The following is a 22,797-nucleotide window of genomic DNA, read 5'->3' as shown; positions in this document are numbered from 1 at the left end:
GCAAATACCGTTGACTTCACTGTTTGGATTAAAAACTCACTAGGAGAAAAATTTAACTGGCAACCAAACAGAGCAGGGTTGGGTTTGGTCGGGTTCAGGCCAATCCAAGGAACCCTTTTTTCCAGCCCAAACCCGACCCGATTTCTAACCCGACGAGGTTCAAGGAACCTCTTTTTTTCTAACCCGAACCCGACCCGAGTTCAACCCGACCCAACCCTAGTTTTTAAGCCTACAAAAAAAATTAAAAATAAATGTCGGGCTCCACTCAGGTCGGGTTGCCCAAACCTGAACCCGACCCGGGTTGGGAAAAGCGAACTCGATCCGAACTTAACCCAACTCGTCTTGACTTTTCTTCGGGTTGAACCCCAACCCGAGTTGCCCAGTTGCACCCCGTCTCTTTACGCTAAAGGGGGTTTGCCTTGGGAAGAAAGGGGGGATGAATATATCATTGCCCTTTCCTTTGGGGATACTTAAAATATAACGAGGACACGCGGCAAGTTAAAATAGGCCGTTTGGACATTGGGCTAAAAAATCTTCCTACCACAAAGAGAATCTTTCTCCCACCTCCATAGAAAAGAACTAGAAAAAATAGAGAGAGAAAAATATAGAGAAGAGAAAAACCAGAAGAGAGAGAGAGAGAGGGAGTAGCCATGTCCACCAGCAATTTGGGAGATATCACAACCAACAGGAGTCTTCCTCTTTCACCACAACGGTAAATAAAGCATAATCCCTCTCATTTTTCTTTGGCCAAGATCAACATCTTTTCTCCATATGTGATTATTTTTCTGTCATGGTTTTTTTTTTTTGTATATATGTTTCTCCATCAAGGATTATCTTCTCGATCAAAATCCAACACCCATGTTTATAACTAGTAAGATTTAACTATTGGGTAACTAGGGGCGCATGTTAGGAACACTAGTGGGGGCACTTGATTGAGCACCCACTTTTTCTATCCCATCAATTTCTTTGATAAGTTCTTCCTGGGTGATGTGGCTTCTACTCAGTAGTTTGATATTGACCTTCATCTACTATGGTTCTATCCTTAATTTACAATTTCGTTATTAGAGGAGTGTCGATATCAAAACAAGGGGTACAGCTGTCATCCTTAACGATTGCTTATAACAAGCGGCGCAAGTTAAGCTAAATAACTTTCCGGCGCATGTTAGCAACCATCCCAACTATTGTTAGGGATCTGCTAGGTACCATCCTAGAAGGCATTTCGCAGATGAGTTGTTGCATGTGAGAGCAGACACCTCATATGAATGAAAATAAATTAAGGGCCGTTTGGATACCTCATATTTTGTATTTGGATTTGGAATTGAGTTTTGAATACAAAATGAATAGATCTGCTAGCTCATGTTGAGGGGGAGAGAGAGAAGGAAGGGGGTACTTCCTACTGGAGGGGAGAGGTTGAGGAGCAAAGAGGGTGAAGGAAACTCCCATATGTGTAAATTTTCAATTACTTATTTTCACAGCATATTTGGAAATCTGATATGTCGTGAAAGCTTCCTGTCATTTTGCTTTTAATTGACATTGCAAGAGCTTTTGAGGAACTTTAAATAACCTTTTACAGCCCTTTAAACACTAAAAGACAAGAAGCTTTCGCCACATATCAAAAGAGTTTAGTGCCAAAATCATTTCCCTTTGCAAATTGGCAAACTAAAAGACTCTTTTTGCCAAAGAAAATGATATGGAGACTTAGAGTACCATCTAAAATGGGACTTGCAATGAGAATATGGTCAAAGAAAAAATTACATTTTGATGATTTCCCAAACTTACGGAATTTCTCACGTCACTAGTGATGTTGTGGCGTGAAACAATTTGTTCGGTCCCCTTTCTGGTCCTACTCTCAGTTTCCCGGCGTTACTTGCAAATAAAAGACTTCTTTTTAAAAACCCCTTATAGGCACTTATGCTCTGTTTGGATGCTGGTAGATGTTGGGGGGATTTAGAGAAGAAGAAGTCAAAGGAAATCAGTCAACGGGGAGATTGTGAGCAAATCTCCCCGACGTTGTTTGGTTGGAGGTAGGAGATATGCAGGAGTTTTTTTACCGTATTTTTTAAGATTTTTTGGGGGAATGTTATCAGTACTACTGTTTTTTGATGAGGGCACTCCTCACTTTATAAAAAATACGGTATGGCCCGCACCATAGGATTATCCAAACCGTCCATTAGATGGGCCATAGCCTAAATAGGTTATGCCCCAAAATTATTTCCATTGGTTGATTCTAACCCTCCGATCTATAGAGGGTTAGGATCAACCCTCTAACATTCAGATTGGAGGGTTAGGATCATCCTATGGAAATGATTTTTGGAGCATAACCTATTGAGGCTATGACCCATCTAATGGACGGTTTGGATCATCCTACGGTGTGGGCCATACCGTACTTTTAATAAAGTGAGAGTGTCCTCATAAGAAAACAGTAGTGTTGATAACATTTCCTTCTTCTTCTTTTTTATAGGAATTTGCTAGCAAACTTCTCCTATACCACTTCTCGGCATGTGGCCATCTTTGGTTCAAAGATGCGCACATGGGCAACGGTTGCTAATAGCAAAAGCCAAAATAAGCAAAAAAAGTAATCATTACAAAAAAAAAAAGTAAAATAGCAGAAGTTATAAAGTTTTAAATAAAAAATTACCTAGAAATGGTTATAAAGTTTGAAAATTACGAAAAAAATACAAACAAAATGTAGTAACATATGACTATTACGGAAAAAACTACAAGCAAAAGTAGAAAGTTATGACAATTACGGTGAAAAAGAATTTCCCTGAGAAATTCTCCCATTTTCCCTTCGATTTGGAGAAATTCGTCCGGCGAAATTCGAGGGTTCCACGTCACCCGACAAGCGCCCGACATAACCGGCGGTCAAAATTCTAATTTTTGCTAAATCCCTACCAAACACCCCTCGGGTAATTAGGAAAATTACATTCCCTGCTATTTTACTCAAAAAAACGTAACCAAACAGAGCATTAGGGCTCACTTTTTTCTTTTTTTCCCTGATGAGTACATTAAAAAAAAAAAAAAAAAAGAGTTCGGGTGCACTTTTTGAGGAGAGGACAACCACCTCCTAGCAGATTTTGTCTTATTCATGGGGGGTTGTTCTCTCCCCAAAAAGTAAGCCGTTTAATGGCTTTATGCAAAATTGCTTGGGCGGGTTTGTTTTGGATTTTCTTTCATTTTGAGTCCAGCAATCAATTTTAGACTCACAATCTATTCTCAAAATCCAATGACCTTCCCAAATCCATATTGTTATAAAAAAATGCAATAGTAAATGAATAATTAGTGCACTTTGATTATGTGATTCCAATGGGAGCACCCTTCACTCGGAGGAATGCTAAACTGAAGGGCTCATCTGCAAAATAAAGGCTAAGCGCCCCCCCCCCCCAAAAAAAAAAAAAAAAAACGCACATTGGACTCTCTCTCTCTCTCTCCAAAGTGCATTTTGATGAGGGCACTCCTCACTTTATTAGAAGTACGGTATGGCCCGTACCATAGGATGATCCAAACAGTCCATTAGATGGGCCACAGCCTAAATAGGTTATACCCCAAAAATCATTTCCATAGGTTGATCCTAACCATGGTTTAAAATTTCGGTTTCGGTAACCGTTTCGGACCCCACTGAAAACCAAAATTTCGCCGAAATCCAAAATTTTGTTCCGAAATTTGGTAATTTGGTTCAAAATTCCGAAATTTCGGCCGAAATTTGTAACACTTTTTTTTTTTAAAAAAAATTATGCCATTTAATTGAAATTTCAAACCGAAATTTGGTAAATGGCGAAAAATGTAATTTCGGAAAATTTCGGTTTCTGTCCCCATCGAAATCCGAAATAGTCGAAATTTAAAACCATGATCCTAACCCTCCGATCTATAGCTTGATCATAACCCTCCGATCCTAGAGAAATAATTGTTGGGGCACAACCTATTTAGGTTGTGGCCAATCTAATGGACGGTCTGGATCATCCTAGGGCCAATACCGTACTTTTAATAAATTGAGGAGTGCCCTCATCAAAATACAGTAGTGCTGATAACATTTCCTTTCAAAAATCAAATGAATAATAATTGCGCTTTGGTGAGATGGTCCAATGAGGCCACCCTTGTAGCTGATTTTAGCCATGGTGCCTTTCAATTTAGCATTCCTCTTATTATTATTATTAGTATTTGTAATTAGAGGGGTGCCCTCGCAAAAAACCCGAGGAAAGGGCGCCCCCATTGGTTGAACGCCACCATCATGCATTCAATTCCTCTTGTAATTGAGATGATACTACTTTCAGCTTGGAAGGAAAGGTGGCACTTATAACTGGTGGTGCCACCGGCATTGGTGAGAGCATTGCAAGGCTCTTCCGACGATATGGCGCAAAAGTATGTGTTGTAGATGTGCAAGACGACCTTGGCCAACAAGTTTGTGAGGCCCTTGGTGGGGATCCCTACGCATGCTTCTTCCATTGCGATGTCACCCTCGAGGACCACGTAAGCGGTGCAATCGACTTTGTCATCGAAAAATTCGGAACTCTCGATGTCATGGTTAACAACGCTGGCACCTCAGGGTCCCCGGCAGGAGACATCCGAGATGTCGACCTCGGCGAATTCCAACGAGTGTTCGACGTGAACGTGAAGGGAGTCTTTCACGGGATGAAACACGCCGCACGTGTGATGATCCCACGAGGCATCAAGGGTTCGATAGTGTCACTTGCTAGTGTGGCTAGCATTGTGGGTGGGGTGGGCCCGCAAGCTTACACTGCATCGAAGCATGCTGTGGTGGGGCTCACAAAGGGGGTGGCTGCAGAATTGGGGGGGCATGGAATACGTGTGAATTGTGTGTCGCCCTATGCGGTGGCGACGAGTCTAGCAATGCCCCACTTGCCGGAGGGGGGGAGGACTGAGGATGCGTTGGAGGGGTTTTACGCATTTGTGGGGAAGAATGCTAACCTCAAGGGTGTGGTGTTAACACCAGATGATGTGGCAGAGGCTGTGGTCTACTTGGTAAGTGATGAGGCGCGCTACATTAGTGGGCTCAACCTCATGGTAGATGGTGGTTTCACTTGTGTGAATCACTCTCTTCAAGCGTTCAGATGATTAGGCTGTGTCTTTGTTTGTGTTTGTATAAGTATCTTTTTCTATTCGTCTTCGTGTTTGAAAGGATGGGGATGGTTTATATTATTTAGAAATAAGTTAGTTTTCATGTGAATGTTAAAATTTCTCTCTTTTTTAGTTCCAGTCTATATCTTTGTGCTATTATCTTAATTAAGGTAAATGTTATCCATGTTCCATCATTTTGGCACTACTCTTCTTTATTAAACATTTAAATTATTAGATGTTGATAATGTCATGTTCATGATAAGCTGGTGTCTCCGAGTGGAGAAGCGGTGAAGTGGCTAAAAATCAGGAAACAGAAAACAGTAAACTATTGTCTCCGAGTGAGGAGAAATGGGAAAAAATCAGTAAACAAAAAACTCCAGTCAAAATAAGATTGACTTTTTCTTGATTTTTAGCCGCTTCTCACCCTCATCTTAATCGTGCCCTTTCAAATCTCTATCCTTCTCCCACTACTCTACCCCTCTCTCACCACTTGGAGGCACCTTATCATGAAAAAAAGTTTCAGGCTGCCAGACATGGCCTACATGCATGGTAAAGTAGAGGAAATTAGGCCCAGTTTGGATTGCATGGATTTTTTGGAAATGTGCGAAAAGGAAAAATATTTCTATATTTACTTCTTTATACACAAAAGAAAAATTACTTGAATCAACCCTATTCATTTTTTAGTTGGAGGAACCTTTAATTTAGGATAATATCCCTCTAAATTGTAAAAAGAAAATTTTCTTTTAAGAACAATATTTGATCAAAAATGTTTTTCTTGCAATCAAAACAGGGGTCTGCAATGGCACAAATATCGCAGAGCACATCAAAGTGAGAATTAAAGGTGAAAATAGGTGATTCCATGGGACCCTCAAGCCAAGGAGTGGCTCCAAAATTTCATTAGGACACGTTAGTCTTTATCAAGCACCGTGAATCTTAGGATTTGCGTCTGTCTTTTCCCTTTAGGGCCCGTTTGGATACCATATGCATTTGTATTTTCATTTGGATTTGAGTTTTGGATACAAAATACATCAAGCGTCTTCATGATAGTGTTTTAAGAGTAGAGAAAGAGAGAGAGGGAGACAGGAGTGTCTCGCTGCTGCCGGAGCAATGTCAAGGAGCAGCGACGGTGAAGGAAGTTGCCACAAATATTGATTTCCAAATAATGTCTTGCAGAACAAATTTGAAAATCGGAATTTTTTTGCACTGCTGTAGCTGATTTGGAAATCTAAGGATTTGATCAGTTCAAAATATCAACTAAATCCAGATCTAAATCTTATGGGTATCCAAACGTGGCCTTACCTCATTTGCAAATTGCAACAAAGTCTCTGTTCCTTTTGAAGTAAAATGCACATAAAACAAATTTTATGCCCATTTTATAAAAATTCTAGAAGAAACCACCATATTAGGCTAGCTTCCATCCTCTAATCTACCCAATCAGACAAAGTCAACAATGCCAATAAAGAAGGGCACCATCGCCAAAGACACTTATACACGCTAAAGCAACAGTCATTGAACCATGGCTCGTCGTGTATGGTAGCAATTCAAGAGTTGAAAGGTCTCAAATTGACGTCCAACATGGTTTGGTTGACAGGTGCCCACCCAACGGGACAATAGAGTTCCTGGCAGCATTCGGGTTTATTCAAATGTTTGAGGACCACCAATCAAGATGAATTGGAGAAAGATTAGGAGAGGGAAATGTTATCAGCGCTATTGTATTTTGATGACGGCACTCCTCATTTTATTAAAAGTACGGTATGGCCGGCACCATAAGATGATTCAAACCATCCATTAGATGGGCCACAGCCTAAATAGGTTGTGCCCCAAAAGTTATTTCCATAGGTTGATCCTAACCCTCCGATCTATAGAGGATCAACCCTCTAGCATTCAGATCGGAGGGTTAGGATCAACCTATGGAAATGATTTTTGAGGCACAACCTATTTAGGGTGTGGCCCATCTAATGGACGGTTTGGATCATCCTATGGTGTGGGCCATACCATACTTTTAATAAAGTTAGGAGTGCCCTCATCAAAATACAGTAGTGCTGATAACATTTCCCTTAGGCTCTGTTCACTTGTTTTCCCAGGAAAGGAAAAGAAAATGTTTTCCGGGAATCTGACGTGGCATTAGGAAAAGAAATCTAGGGAATCTGTGCAGGAAAAGGTTTCCATGGACTGTTTCTAGACTGGTCATTTGCGCAGGAAAATGTTTCCAGGGAAACTGCTTGCCCTTCTTTTTGCACTAGTTTCCCAGGAAAACGAAATCTGTGTGTTTTTTGTCGGAAATGAAATCCCTAAAGAAGGGGGGGGGGGGTGGATGGGCTTTTCCATGTCATTTTTTGACTTATTGCAGAAATCCCACATGTGTAATTCTATTTTCACTGGAAAGCAAGTGAACACCAGAATTCTGTCTTGTCAAGGAAAAAAAAGGCTGTTTTCCAGGGATTTGCTTTCCAGGGAACGCAAGTGAACAGAGCCTTAGGAGAATAGAAAGATAAAGAGCGTCGTCATCAATGGAAAATCACACAAAAATTAGGGAAATGATATCCCCCCCCCCCCCCAAAAGGAAAAAAAAGAGGAAGACCTCTCACATTTTTCATGAGAATGGTTCATTGCTTGAGGATAAATTCACCCCCTTTAACGTTTTTCTATGCCTTTAAAACTTAACAAAAAACACAATGGTGGTATTTCATTTCCCAAAAGTTAACTTTGATAAAACCATAAATGTACCACGAACTAATCATACATGTGAAAGTAGCTTCATAGGAGCTTTGAGAGGTGGATCCGAACCCATAAAGCCGATGTTATAATCTTGCGTACCTTGGAGTTTGATCCCCTTTTATAGACTTAAGAGTCCACAACAGTTTAGGAAACTTACCTTTCTTAGAGTCTCTTGTGATTGACCAAACTTCCAAGGATGTCAATTTCCAAGTTTATCTCTGCCAACAAAATTTTCGATTTCTAGCAGAGGTGTGAAATGACGTTCATGCGCCTCATCACGTGTCCGGCCTCGACTGATGCTTATTTTTACCCCAATATATTGCCCCAACTACCTTGGGTCGCTTTAGGCGGATGAAGTAGTCTTTCCCATCGGCTTTCTTGGGCTTGCTAGGTTGACATCTCTGACCTCGGCTCATCAACCGTGATTGGCATTTGCCTTTGCAGTGAGTTCAATTATCTTGAGGTCGGTCTCTGAGGTTCGTCCTCTAGACAATTCTCTGCCTAGCTTGGTTTAAGATTGTTCACCAAAGTCAAATCAGGTCGGACCATGGTGTTTAGATCAGTTAGTCAAGTAGCTCAGTCCACGTGACTTGAGGTCAAACTGGAGTTCTCTTCATCATCTCTCCTAGGGCCAGCTGTCTTGAGTTGGCCAGACCCTTTTTTGAAGAGTTCGTCTAGAAGAGTTTAATGACTTTCCCTTGACTAGCCATTTTGTTCGGTGGGTTGTGGTCTTGGATGAGGAGTGAAGGGGGAACATGTACGTAAAATCTAGAACAGAAGTGGGCTATTATCGTAAGTTCCCGTGCAAAAGAACGTGGGATAGTAGTGACCGGTTTTGGATAAGAGCTATAAAAAGGAAAGGAATGGATGCATCAAAAGAAGAGGTTGCAGAACCAACACATTAAACATGTCTTAGCATTTATCTTTAATTTTCAGCATCATACCTTTACTTTTCAGTAGTTGTAGTTTACCTCAAGAATTAAAGACACGACAAAATTGAATCATCGTCTCAGGTGAGCATTTCTCTTTAATTTTGTATCCCTCACACTGATGTCTGTTTGTATTGTTTTTTGTTAAAGAGTTAAATAGGTACATGTTGACCCTGTGTCGTTTGCATTCTCCGTGCATCTACATTGTTGTTTGTGTTCTACGTGCATCAACGTTCAATGTGAGTCGTTCACATTCTGCGCATGTCGACATGTTCAAACTCAGTGTATCGACATTCAGAGCCATCGCTTTGGCCTGTATCTTATTAGAAAAGTTCTTTTTGTTTGGAAAAGGCATTTGAGCCCAAGAAAGAAGTGACAGTCCCCTCTTCTTTTCATTCTCTGAAATCCAATCATAGAATTTGAAAAATCAGTCGTGTACTCTTAGAATTGAATTTTGGACATACAAATCAAATTTGCACCCCTGTGCATTAATCATGGACCACACACACTAGTCGCACTGACCGACCAAGGCAGTCGCCCAACGACCAAGGCCAACACACATTTCTTTCAATTTACATAATAAATGTTATGAAATCAATCAATTAGTAAAGATTTTTATTACAAAATACTAACTTTTTGACATTTACATCAGCGAGTTTTTCCCTAAAAATCACCTTTTTGTACTTTTCAACCCTCCTGAGCAATTTATATAGAACTAGTAAAAGTGCATATGCGTTGCACATGGGACTAAGGTATTTTACATGACAAACTGCTATTCATCATTTGAGAAATTATATGGTGGCCGGCCTTTACATATAAAGGGCGAAGAGAGAAAATATCAACACCCTTGATTTTTTATCAAGGGAAAAGTCAAAAAAAGGAGTTTGACCTGGATCAAACATCAAGGGGGAGAGTTTTTTCTCTCTCTGCCCTTGTTGTTTGACGGTCGGCCATCATATAAATTCTCTCATCATTTTTCAGAAAACATGCAAACTTCCCCAAATGAAAAGCCACAAAAGATGAATGAGAAGTCATGCTACCATTAAAACATCATCTAAATCAAATTCCAACCAACCAAGACGACGAACTAAAGCTATGTCGAAGAAGGAAAAAAAAAACCCATCCTATTCAACGTCTATGTGTCTTAATGAAAAAATTCCTAGTAGAACTTGGATTTGCCTGGAATCCAATGCTCAACGTGGGCTTTCTTTCTCAAGCATGTAATGCTTGAGTTAGTTCATAGGCTCAGACAATTGCCCATAATAATAGAGAGGGAAGCCAATACAATAAAAGATATTTTGCAGCACATTTGCACTTCATGTCCTTGATCAGTTTGGTATGGATCATCAGATGAGTGTCATTTATGTGCTCTTTCATCTTCATGGTAGAGCTCACAATTTTAACCACTCCAATCATACTAATATCATGCAATTAACCTAAGCATGATGTCTCACAAGTCTCTTGGAAAAGTCTCATCTCATAAAAAGAAAATGATTGCGCAAAACCTTTTATTTGCACACAATCAACAAGGAGATATCTGAGGAATGGAATTCCATTAAAGTGAAAATATGAAAGATTTATTGGAGGCAGACCAAAAATAGAAGAGTTTTATGTCGTGTAAACTCTGACAACTCAATATGATGGCCATTCACAAGGATCACTCTTCGTAGGACCTGATTATAGGGATCTTATAGCTTTGTTTAAAAAATATTTTTTCTCCAAAAACCTTTGTTGCGGACCCAGGAAGAATTGGTTCTAATTATACAAATACAATGATGGCCATTCACAAAAAATGGCATTTCTTTGTGTACCCCGATCCCGAGGACGAATGGGCGAGGGACGCGAGATCCCACGCCGATCCTCCAAGATCTCCACAATGTGAAGGAGAGCTCTACCAAGGAACTCTCGAAATGGTGCCACTCACAGCATGGGTGGCGATATAAATGAGATACCTCTCGATTCAAGGACTAGTCCGGAACCAAGATGTACCTATAACAAAGAAGAGTCGCCATCCAAGGAAGTAGGCCTTGGATCCCATGAAATACTCTGTTGCAACGGATAACCAGAGATACAAAAGTCCGTGCCTGATGACGAATGGGGAAGGTGTTAAGCGCCCCCAATTCGCCCAAGTGCGAGCACCTGGTCTCTTATGCCATTTTTAATTAATTTTGAAGAGTTTTGGGCTAAAATCATGTGAAATGGGAACGAGTATCCCCGAGAAAACGTCTATCTAAGCATGCATGACCCGGGGATGGGCAAAAGAAAATAAATATCCAAATCCTAACTCACCGCATCTAATCCTAACCCATCACATCTAGAAAAGCAGTAACATCCACACACACAGCTACAGCTAAGCAGATAATCAAGATAAGATAAATAAATGCTACAACTAAGCAGGTGAGAGGACAGATAAGTACAGCAGTAAACTACCAAAGCAATAGAATAAACACACTATCATGCGAGCCTATGTAAGAGATAATGCTAAGAAAATAATAATCAATCTCATGCTAGGAAAGTAAGCAAGCTAACAGTAGCACATAAGAAGTCAAAGATAAACACACAATGAGCTAAAAGATATAGGGAAATAAATGAATCGGAAAATCAACGGTACATGAGGAACGAGAATGCCAGGGAAAAGAAAAGGGAGCGTACGATAGGCTCAGGGAGCGTACGATAGGCTCAGGGAGCGATTCTGATGAATCAAGCTCAGCGATCCTGATCCGCTGAGATCGGATAAGTCTCACGATCGTCATAGCCTATCGTTGGGCTCAGCGAGGACAGTCCCTGTGAAGGGGCCACGCTACGTCATCGCCCGTCCCAAAACCCGATAAAATGTCGGAAAACCGATAACACCGGCAAACCACGATCAAAATCGGAAATGAAATGAAAAGAAGGCTCCGAGTGACCTGGCAATCACCATCCTTGCCGATTTTGGTTTTTGTATTTTTGAGAAAAGCTTGAAAGATATTTTTAGATGCTGAAATGATTTTTTGAAGGATTTAAATGATTTTATTGAAAAAGTTTGACTGAACTTGGGATGACGATCCCAAGCTGCCTACGTACCCTGTAGAAAGGGATCAAGCCAACGTAGTTCGAAAGCTTTTCGAAATACGTTTCGAGTGTTTTTTGATGTTTTTGTTGTTTTTTGTATTTTTATCCCTTTTGATTGAAGGGGGTTTTGGCTCAGGAGGTTGCCGTCCGTCGTCGCCTAAACCCGACAATGTTTCCGAAATCGATGGGGATCCTGAAATGCAAAGAGAATCCCAAGGAACGTGAGGAGAGTGAACCCGAGAGGTAGAAGATAGAGTTTGTCCTTCCAGTAGATTATGAAACCTCTACTCATGTATACTCTCAAAAGCAATCACAAAACTAAAACTAGAGTTTTAATGACAGCAAACACAGAGAAAATCTACACCTCAAATTAGAAATGTAGAAACCCAAATTGAGAGCATTAGAATGAATTGGAAGCCTAGCATCACCACGATAAACAGAATTCTCACTCAACCATGAATGGCATAGAGAGAGAGAGAGAGTTACCTGGAGTTGTCAACAAGGTCAGGTGAGGTCTGTGCAATGGGGGTTCTCGACAAATTTGATGGTTGTAATATCACAAACCTCAGAAATGGTGATCGTGAATTGCAAACATTGCTAGAACCGAACGAGATTGGGGCCCAAATCCGGGGTCATCGCGAGGTGAAAGAATTCACCAGAGAAGATGGAAAGAGTGTCGGATCTGCAGAGATGCGGCCAGATCTCTTTACCTTATCACTTTCAAACCACTATTGAACGGATTTTCTTTTTTTTTTTAAAAAATAAGCCGATGATTTAGAGCTTCGGAAAATAAAAGTGATGAGAGGGAGATGGTGGGAAAATGAAATCGGTTAGGGTCGGATTCGCAGAGATGAAGGTGGGGATGGGATTAAAATGGAGGAGGGTGAAGGGAGAAGAAGGGGGTTTGAAGAAATGGGAAATAGATGATGGCCGTGGATTTGGATGGTGGCTTGAGGAGAGGGAGGCGGCTAGTGGAGGTGGAGGTGAAGAGAGGGGGTAGATGGTGGTGAAGGGTGGTGGTGGATGACGGTGGTGGTGCCTCGGCTCCCTCTCTCCTCTCCCTCTGGATTTTTTTTTGTTCTGTCTATTTTCCTTTCTTTTAAAAATGAATGCAGAAGAAGAAGTTGGAGGTGGGGTGGAGGAGATTGTGGTTGCTGTTGCTGTTGGTGGAGAAGGTTGAGGATCGTGGTGGTACCAGGCAAGGAAGAGCGTTTTGGCTGCCCAGCCCCCCTCTGTTTTTATTTATTTATTTATTTATAGCCAGGGTTAAAACCCTCCTCCTAATCTCAGCCATCCATTCTCCTTTTGATCTTATGGCCTATGTCCATTGCTCGTCCAATTCTTCTAAAATTTGTAGGGACGCTCTCGGAGAGGTTAACCATCTTGGGAAAATTTGTATCAATTAGTGAACACTGTGGGTCAATAAAATTTTGGGGTTTCTTCGCATTCAGGGCTCGGTTCTTCAAAAATTTCTGTACTCGGCTTTCGGGAATTTATTCGATTTCGAAAATTGGGTCAGGTCAAAATGGGGTGTCTACAGATGCCCCTCTTTGGCAGAGGGTGCTCGTCGCACGAATGCCAAAGCCAAAAGGACGAAGCATTTTGACCTGGCCCGAAAACTTGGTTAAAGGAAAACATAAAGAAAATGATTTTGTGAAGATTGAACTCTGGGAAGGATAAGATGCCTATGGGGTCTTACACAAATGGGATGCCTCGGGGGACTTTGGAAAGGATGGATGCCTCGGGGGTCTTTAGAAAGGAGGGATGCCTCGGGGGACTTTGGAAAGGATGGATGCCTCGGGGGTCTTTAGAAAGAAGGGATGCCTCGGGGGTCTTTAGAAAGGATTCCTCAGGGGACTTTGGAAAGAATGCCGCAGGGGACTTTGGAAAGGATGCCACAGGGGACTTACACGGATGGGATGCCTCAGGGGTCTTACACAGATGGGATGCCTCAGGGGTCTTACACAGAAGGGATGCCTCAGGGGTCTTACACAGATGGGATGCCTCAGGGGTCTTACACAGATGATGCCTCAGGGGTCTTACACATATGGGATGCCTCAGGGTTCTTACACGGATGGGATGCCTCAGGGGTCTTACACAGAAGGGATGCCTCAGGGGTCTTACACAGAAGGAATGCCTCAGGGGTCTTACACGGATGGGATGCCTCAGGGGTCTTACACAGATGGGATGCCTCAGGGGTCTTACACAGATGATGCCTCAGGGGTCTTACACAGATGGGATGCCTCAGGGGTCTTACACGGATGGGATGCCTCAGGGGTCTTACATAGAAGGAATGCCTCAGGGGTCTTACACAGAAGAAATGCCTCAGGGGTCTTACACGGATGGGATGCCTCAGGGGTCTTACACAGATGGGATGCCTCAGGGGTCTTACACAGAAGGGATGCCTCAGGGGTCTTACACAGATGGGATGCCTCAGGGGTCTTACACAGAAGGGATGCCTCAGGGGTCTTACACGGATGGGATGCCTCAGGGGTCTTACACAGATGGGATGCCTCAGGGGTCTTACACAGAAGGGATGCGTCGGGGGTCTTACACAGATGGGATGCCTCAGGGGTCTTATTCAGAAGGGATGCCTCAGGGGTCTTACACAGAAGGAATGCCTCAGGGGTCTTACACGGATGGGATGCACACGGATGGGATGCCTCAGGGGTCTTACACGGATGGGATGCCTCAGGGGTCTTACACAGATGGGATGCCTCAGGGGTCTCACTCGGATGGGATGCCTCAGGGGTCTTTAGAAAGAAGGGATACTGAGAATGGCAGAATGCCGCAGAAGGCGAGGTGCTGTGGAAGGCGGAAGCTGTGTAGAAACTGACGTGGATGCTGTGTAGAAACGGGCTTTGATGCCATGTAGGAACGGGCTTGGATTTTAATTAGGCGAAACCTTCACGCGCTAATTAAAGGGGAAAATTAGCTAGGTGGAACCTTCACACGCTAACTAACAGGAAACTTAATTGAGTGAATTTTTTTTGAAGAGATTGATAATCTTTTGATTTTGATTGATTGATTTATTGATTCAGATTGATTCCTTTGAAAATTGCTTTGTCTCTTGCCGAGAAAATGGGAGTGCGAGTTCTTTGCTGAGGACCAGACTCACATGATCTGCTGGGATTTTGGGTACTGACCCATGTTTGAATGAATTAGATTTTTGCTAGGAATTGAACGCTTTGAGCGATTGCCAGCGGAATCTCTAGGAAATAGATGTCAGACTCCATTGGGGATTAGCTTTGCTGATGAACTGACTATGGAGTAGGCTTAGCTGAGGAATTTGGAGGTTTGACTCGAGATGTGCTCGAGCTTCTCTCATCTCAACTTGCTGGAGACATTGGTTTATTCTGATTGTTCTTGACATATTTTATGACGCAAGTCATAAAAGATGCCCCTAGTGTATTGTACTTCCATGACAAGGGTTTTAAGGAGGCGGAATAATGATGGTCGAAGAAAAGATGCTTTGCTTCATGAAGGCTTGAGGTTGCATGGGTTTTCTTTTCTCCTTTTTTTCGGATGGAGAGAGCAGGACTATCACCATGATGGCTGAGTCTGAGGATCTCTTTCTTACATTGCTCACTCTTGGAGGCTTAAGGTCTCTGGTAGGTTGGAATAGGATGACTCTTGCCCCTTCTGATGCCTAAACCAGGATTTATTCTGAATTTTTTTTTTCATCATTTGGAGGGCGTGCTGCAGTTCTTTCAACGCCAGTGACCTTGACTTCAAAGGGAAGAGAAAATGAATGGAAAAGTAGGAATGGATTTGAATGGACTCATCCAAAGACGACTATAACTCCAAGGACTCAACTCACTGAGGGCTGACTTTTGGATATAATGTGTTATTTATTAAGGGTATGGCCTAGCCACTCTTAGAGTATTTCGAATACCGTGTCAAGAGGCATTAATTTTCTCTTTCGGTATTTCCATCATGGTTAATATCTCCTTTCGGATTGCTCGTTTTCGATGCCCTAGTTTAGAGGAGCGTCAAAATAAGCTTGTTGGCACTCCTTAGACTGAGATTTTGCTCCGGTTGAAGGTTCTCTCTTCACCTCATTGATTCGCTTCTTATGAGAAGTCACTGCCATTGACCAGATTGCCTTTCCAGGTTTTCAATCTGGCGGACCGCTCGCCCTATCTTTTGCTTGGATCGCCCTTTCGGGTTTTCGGTCCAACGGGCTTGAGTACCCTGACTTTTGCCTAAGCCGACTTTTTAGTTGTCAACTTAGCGGGTGAATGACCCTAACTTTTGCCTAGGCCGCCCACTCGGGTTTTCAGCCTAGCGGGTCTTCAGACTCCATCGTTTTTCTCTTTTCTTTCTGCTTTTGCCTCGAACCTTTCGTTGTTCACCAGAAGGACTTTCTAGGTGGGCGTGGGTTCAAAAGGGTTGGATATTTCTTTGGTTTAAACGATTTCGACCGAATTTGGTCTAACCAGATTGCTTACATACCCCCAAAAATGGAGGATCAGGTCCGCGTAGTTTGCTTGAGGGTTTGGAAAGGAATGATTTAGCTTTTAGCTCAAAGGTTGACTGAACCTGGAAGACCAGGCTGCCTACGTACCCCCGAAGAACTGGGGATCAGGTCTGCGTAGTTTAGAAAAAAAATGCCCCTGGTTTGTCGGGCGGTTGAAAGAATATTTGATTTTGTTGGGGCTCAAAGGTGTTTGCAAAAGGATTTTCCGAACTTGGGATTTTTGATTTTGAAGGTTCAAATGGCCAAGGATGGCCTTCTGGTGTTCTGGCATGAAATTTTCTCAAATAATTGAGGTTCAACAACTTTTGAATTTTTCTTTCTTTTTTTTTTTTCGAGGAGTCTGGCGGCATTTCCTGGCAAGACTTCATCTGCACTTCGCAAGCTTGACTGGTTGAATTCCCACTTTGTCTTTGGGATCTTGAACTGGTACTCGAGATTCTGTGACTCTGGGTCCTCTCGGTATGCTGAAAACGATTTTGAAATCTCTTTTAATTTTATCAACTCCAATTTTTGGGATTCTGACAGTTGTAAGGATTTGACGTAGGGGCAGGTTCCCTTCATATATTTTTTTATATTCTAGATTCTCCTTCTTTTGGATGTTCTTTTTCTTCTGTTTTTTTTATCTTTTTTTTTTTTTGCTTGGATGCGGGGAATGCTCGGGGAATGCTCCTACACCTTGAATGCTTTAACTTGAAATTACATCGCAATGTATTGCCCAAGTGTTCTTTTGAGGCTCATGTTCTATGATTGTGACTTTGTTGTCCGAGAGTTTTCTCTCAATCTTTTCATTATCTTCACTTGATGTCTAATGCTCTTCCTTTGAAATTTCGCTTCTCCGACCTGATGTCTAAAGTTGAGGGAGACTTACATTGAACAGCACTAGGGCATGCTCCCGGTTTATCCTCATATGGCCAAGCAGAACTACTTTGAACGCTCTTAGTAGGCTTATCGATTCTTCGCGCTCTTCGAGAGATAAAGTTTTGCCAATCCGTATTTCCCGAGTCTTGGATTTCAATATCACTATCCACAGTTTCGATTTCATCTTCAAGTGGCTTTGCTCGACGCTCTTCCTCTCGTTTGACCATCTTTCAGATCTCGAGGGAAATTTCGTCTGCATCCTCTTCCGAGAAGGGTGTCTTAGTTTGTTTAACATTAGATCCAAGATGAAACACAGAAGAAAATTGGACATTGAAAACACATGTTCATTTCATTGAGAAGTTTATGTACATGGATGATACTCGACCGCAACATTGGGCTTTACATCAGACATAACAATGGGTTGAATGCTGACTCACCATAGGAAAGGCGAGCAAACACAAAATACTTGGACAAGAGAGTGATTACACACACGACAAGGACAAATTTCAAAGAAATGACACTTTTTGGAGGCAATGGACTAGCGCTGAAAGTTCATGGACATCATGCCTTCCTCCATGATGGTGATGACTATGGAGTTCGACCCTGGAATAAAAAAAAAAGAACACCTAAATAAAAAAAAGATAATTATATTTCATACTTTATAAAAAATTTAAGAATGTAACAATCTTCGACTATCGGCCATTAAATAATGGAACAAATAACATAAGTGAAAAGCATCCCAACATCCAAAAAAATACACACAGAAAAGAAAATAAACCTTCGCATGATATTATTCCAAGTTGAAAAACAAAGCCTTGACCATTGAGCTAGAGGCTAAATCATTTTTTTCGGGCAGGTAAGCAGGGATCGAACCTCCAACCTACGTGTTGAAGAGCAAAGCCTCACCATTGTGTTGGGTGCTCAATCCGATGATGACCACAATTTGATCCCTTGTTAACTCCACTCTGAAGTCAAACACAATAAAAAAAAAAAACAACAACAAATCCTAGATAGACATACAAATTAGGAAATTAAAGTTCAAGATTTAAAAGGATAAAAAAGTGCATTCATATGTACAACAGCAAAGCTCCCCTCCCGCGAACCTCCTCTTCCATCCCATTCCCTTATCCCTTCTCAAGTGAAACAAAAGCAAGATCAATTAGGATTCAGAAAACATAACCCTCACCCAATCCTCTATCAAGCCAAGGATAAGAATCATGATTTTAAATGATGAAAAAAAAGGTTATACAACTTTGAATTTCTCAAAAGGATATTCCTAAAAGTAGCAAAAAAGGGAATCCAGAAAACGAAGAAAGCACCAATAGGAGGAGGTCGACAACAAAAATGGCAAGACATTAAACAAAATCAGCAATTCAAGAGCAAAAGAGAAGAATCCATAAAAAACACAATGTAATTAAAAACAAATATCAACTAAAGAAATTTTTGTTTGGGACGACCCATAAAAAATGTAAAATTGCATCAAACAAGTCCATACAAGTGTTACTCCAAGGAGAAATCAAACAAACACATATTTGTAATTAGGCATCAAAGGACTCACAAAAGCACAAATTACCAATACCAATATTTGGGTTTTGGAATTATGCACATGAAGATTCAGAAAAAAAAAACAATAAATTAAACATGATATGAGATTTCAGAGGTTTTCTACCTTGTCAGAGTAGAAAATGCAACTGCCAGAACCAGAGAAAAACTAATAAATAAGAGGGACTGAAATCAGGTTACGGAAGAAGGGCAGATGAAACCACCAGAGGCCATGATAGATTAAAAAAAGATTACTGTTCGGTGGAAAGACCTGTAAAGGAAGAAGAGGAGAGAGGCAAGAAAATGTTAAATTAATTAGAAAAGAAAGAAATAAAAACTCCTCCTTGAGGCATGCAACAGAGAAGAGAAAGGGCGCCTGCAAAAAACGCATCAACAGAAACCCTAAGCTACGTACTTGCAAAAAATTTCAAAACAAAACATATTTTTTTCTTTCGATGTTTGGAATCCTAACCAAAGGGAGAAAAATCTCTAGTTCCCATTTCAATTGCAAAGCAGGCAGATGGAGGAAAATACGATGCTAAAATGGGATTTGGATGACACGAAGTAGTCTTTAGACGAGGAAGAAGAGCAGACAGGTGGCGCAAACAACGCACTCAAGGAATTACACGCGTGCTTTGCTCAGAAATAGGACGAATAAAGTATAATTTCCAAAATAGGATATGAAGTTGGAGAAAATGAGAAATCGAACCTATACAAATCAACAGATTTGATCTTGCTGGTGGTGGAGATCATGGTTACAAAGAGACAGAGAAGCAGAAGGCATACTATCACTTGATTAGGGTATATATAAGCTCCAGAAGAGACAAAGAAAAAGAGGGGAGATATCATTTCTCTGCTTTGTTCCCTTTTTTCTTTGGATGCACGAAAATCGGGATTTCTAAATACCATTTCCAGAGAGAAGGATAGATTTCCGGCGATAGGTGGTGACATTTCGACCATACGTGGTGTCATTTGAGGAACAACTGTTGGGAGATGAAGGTAGTGATTAGGCGTGGAGAGAGAGAGAGAGAGAGAGAGAGAGAGATGACGACTTACGCTTGTGCAGGAGTATTCATAAGCTGAAAAGACCAAAAGAGGCTGGGGTAGAATAGGAACTGAAATGTCGAAAATGACACTAGAAAAAGGACATAAGAGGAAGATTTAGCAACACAGGAGTATGGAATTTTAGCAAAAGTTGGTTGATGAAATTTCAATGGTTTAGGCTTTTAGAATAGTATGGAAGTATAGGGACGAAGCCCCTCTTTCTTTAATAGTGCCTTACTATTATACTCTTGTTTTGATAATGGCACCCTTTCACAAACCTTCTTTTGACAGTGGGCCCATTCAACAACCTATTTTGAGAATGACACCCACTTCACGTTCCTTCATTTTTACAACCAAACATCCTTTTTTCCACCCCACTTCACTTTGTTTTCATTTCTTTACATTTACATTATGTCGGGTTCCCTCGGCCCCAATTCACCTCTTTAGGAAAGCAACCAAACATGGGATGTCTGGTCCAAACCCCTGGACCACGTGGCATCCCAAAAACTTGTTACGTGCCATCATTTGAAACGTATAATAGATTATTTTAAGATAATTCATTCTAGTGATTATTTCAGAATATACTTTCTTTAAGTCAAAACTCCTTCAGCAGCTATGAGAAATTTTAAGAGAAAAACCTTTTAACTTTCTTCTGAAAGGAAGATTGAGGAATCTTGGTAGTCCGAGGTTCAGTCTCATATAATCTCCTCTTGTTGAAACTAATCGTTTTAAGGGTCTGTTTGTAAGCAAACAAACTAGCCATGGAAGACATATTTCATTATATTCCACTCCACTGAAGAGGAAGAAGGGAGAGGGAGAGATAGGCTTTCCATGGAAACCTCTGCTTTCTCTTACCACAAGTTCGTTCGTTTTGCGCTGGAAGAAACCCAGCGTCGCACGGATTTGATTCCTCTACATTTGCAGGTGATTTGGGACCCTTTCCTATTTGGGTTCTTATAGATGATGCATCAAATGCATTTATTTCCTGTGTTTTTTTTTTTTTTTTGGGATGACCCAAGTTGTGAAAATCAGCCTAGATGTGATTTGGGTTAAAAATCTCACATTTCACTATCTCACTCATGCATAATATTTGGTTTTTATTTCTGTTTTTTCTTCTGTTTGGGAGATATTGAATCCGCTGCCACAATGTTGATTGCAATTTGTACAGATGATTGTAAAAAACGAGCCTAGATATTGGGTGGCCTTTGTTGTAATATCGGGATGACCCAACTTCTAAAAATGAGCCTAGGTAATGGGTGTGTTTTGTTGTAATTTTGGGATGACCCAAGTTGTAAAAATGAGCCTAGGTGTTATTTGGGTCGAAAATCTCACATTTCACTGTCTCACTAACGCATAATGTTTGTTCTTTATGTCTATTTTTTCTTCTCTTTGGGAGATATTGAACCCGTTGCCACAATGTTGTTTGCAATTTGTACTGATGGTTGATTTTAGACTTGCAATTTTGTACTTGGGAAGTCAGCAATTTGTTTTTCTTTACTCGGAATATGACATATTTTAGCTTAATTTTATAGACTTTGTTCCCTTCTTGAATTCTATTAGGAAACACATTGAAATGCTTCTTATTTTGTTTTCTTGATTGGTTCGTTGGTTGAGAGCAAATTTATTGTTAAGGTTCTGTTTCTTTTGACGTAAAATGGGGATTAAAAAAAGTTTACACCTTTTTTCCCACTTATATGGGATAAAATTTGTTTTACACCCATTTTCCTGTGAAACAACCAATTACTCCAAAAGCTTAAGCTGTTAGAGTTGGTGTTATTTAATCATTTATACTTCAATATTTACGTTGAAAGAAACAAAGCCTATGAGGATGGTAGATGATTCAAGGTTAGGATCAAACAGGGTAAAGCTTCTTTGGGGAATTTACAATTTAGGCATCAGATATGTTGTCATATCTTGTCATCTGTTTATTGAGTTGTCACATTTCCCACATTGTCACACTTTTTTTTTTACAGAGCAGGTTCCTTTAGTCAAGTTCCATGTAACGTCAGAACTGCGTACAACTAACAAATAAGAGATTCATGCAAAGAAAGATGAAAAGAAAAATTCATGGTGCTCGAAAGCTGCCCACGTTTTGGAGCAAACTCCAATAGTACACGAGAGAACAAAATCTCTGCTCAAAAGAAACTTCTTTCAAAATTTTCATTCACCTCCCCACCATCCCTCTTACAGTTCATAAAAGATAACATGTCTTCTTACAAAACAAGCAAGAAAAAGCAAAATATAGAAACTAGCCTATAAACTAAAGCTAAAAACCATGTGGCTTTGTTATGTTGCCTTTGTCACAACAATCTAATAAAAGCAACAACCTACAAATTAAGAATGACTTCATAAAAGGAGATTCCTAATTCAATAACCTGTGAAAAGCTAAATAGAAACTTGTCAGAGGCTTGTACACGTGCTATTGCAGGATAGCAAAATGTCCAAAATCATCCAACTGAGTTTAGTCAATATCTTCATATTCCTTTCACACAGATACAACATACTATTAAATTGAAAAGTGTACTAAATATGAGAGATTGCATGCTAAATATGAAAGGTTGCTTGGTTGTATGAGATCTAATTGTGGGCCCTCTTTTGGGATGATCAATCCACGCCAACAATGTGTCCGCATGTAAGCACATAAGCATGTGCTCCTGAATCAGTCGCCCCCTCTAGAAGAAAACTCGACCTCGAGTTTGGTCAATGTTGTTGACTATTTGGGGAGTAAGGATCAAGGCGGGTGCGACCGATTTATGTCTCGCTCCGAGTTTGAACTGAAGTCCTTTCCAATTCATCAGGTACTTCCATCGGGCTAGTAACCTAGCACTTTTTGGCACGCATAGGGATACAATTTGAATGTAAAGTAAGTCTTCAATATACTCATTGAATTTGAGGAGTTGAGGTAGAAAGAAGCCTTCATTAATCTCCAAATTAATCGTGGGACAATCATCGAGGTGGGGTCAATCTTTATCCTTCAAGTAATAGATCTTCTCGTCTTCATAATTCTCCAACTTTCGTTCATTAGTTAAGAGTTCTGTCGTGGTCCCGAACTTCCACTGAAGCTCTTGCAATGCTGGCTCCATTTCTAAGCTCAGTTTT

At 40.9% G+C, this 22,797-nt stretch overlaps 2 protein-coding genes and 1 long non-coding RNA gene across 4 annotated transcripts in view; 2 read left to right on the top strand and 1 right to left on the bottom strand.

Annotated features, from left to right (window-relative positions):
• Positions 1-504: 504 nt before the first annotated feature.
• On the top strand, positions 505-5,278 carry ABA2 (NAD(P)-binding Rossmann-fold superfamily protein). Its single transcript, XM_077363114.1, has 2 exons — positions 505-712; positions 4,272-5,278. The coding sequence occupies exons 1-2, from the start codon at positions 651-653 to the stop codon at positions 5,071-5,073; spliced, it is 864 nt and encodes a 287-aa protein (XP_077219229.1). The 5' UTR covers positions 505-650; the 3' UTR covers positions 5,074-5,278.
• Positions 5,279-17,428: 12,150 nt separating this feature from the next.
• Positions 17,429-19,682, bottom strand: LOC143852807 (uncharacterized). Of its 2 annotated transcripts, XR_013236865.1 has the most exons (3): positions 18,782-19,682; positions 17,891-18,077; positions 17,429-17,715 (listed from the first exon to the last, which is right to left on the bottom strand). It is a non-coding gene; the product is annotated as an uncharacterized LOC143852807 (long non-coding RNA). The 2 variants fall into 2 exon arrangements; XR_013236864.1 differs by lacking the exon at positions 17,429-17,715 and having other exon boundaries at positions 17,744-18,077.
• Positions 19,683-20,276: 594 nt separating this feature from the next.
• Positions 20,277-22,797, top strand: part of HY2 (phytochromobilin:ferredoxin oxidoreductase, chloroplast / phytochromobilin synthase (HY2)) — a 28,649-nt gene continuing 26,128 nt past the window's right edge. The window contains exon 1 of the mRNA XM_077363161.1: positions 20,277-20,622. Within this exon, the coding sequence (XP_077219276.1) occupies positions 20,530-20,622 (93 nt within the window). The 5' untranslated portion in view covers positions 20,277-20,529. The remainder of the gene's footprint in view (positions 20,623-22,797) is intronic.

Source organism: Tasmannia lanceolata, unplaced genomic scaffold (assembly GCF_043159265.1).
Source record: "Tasmannia lanceolata isolate RefF3 unplaced genomic scaffold, GAP_Taslan_0.1 ptg000019l, whole genome shotgun sequence".
In the NCBI taxonomy this organism is placed as follows: domain Eukaryota; kingdom Viridiplantae; phylum Streptophyta; class Magnoliopsida; order Canellales; family Winteraceae; genus Tasmannia; species Tasmannia lanceolata.
This window is presented reverse-complemented; position numbering and strand designations above follow the sequence as displayed.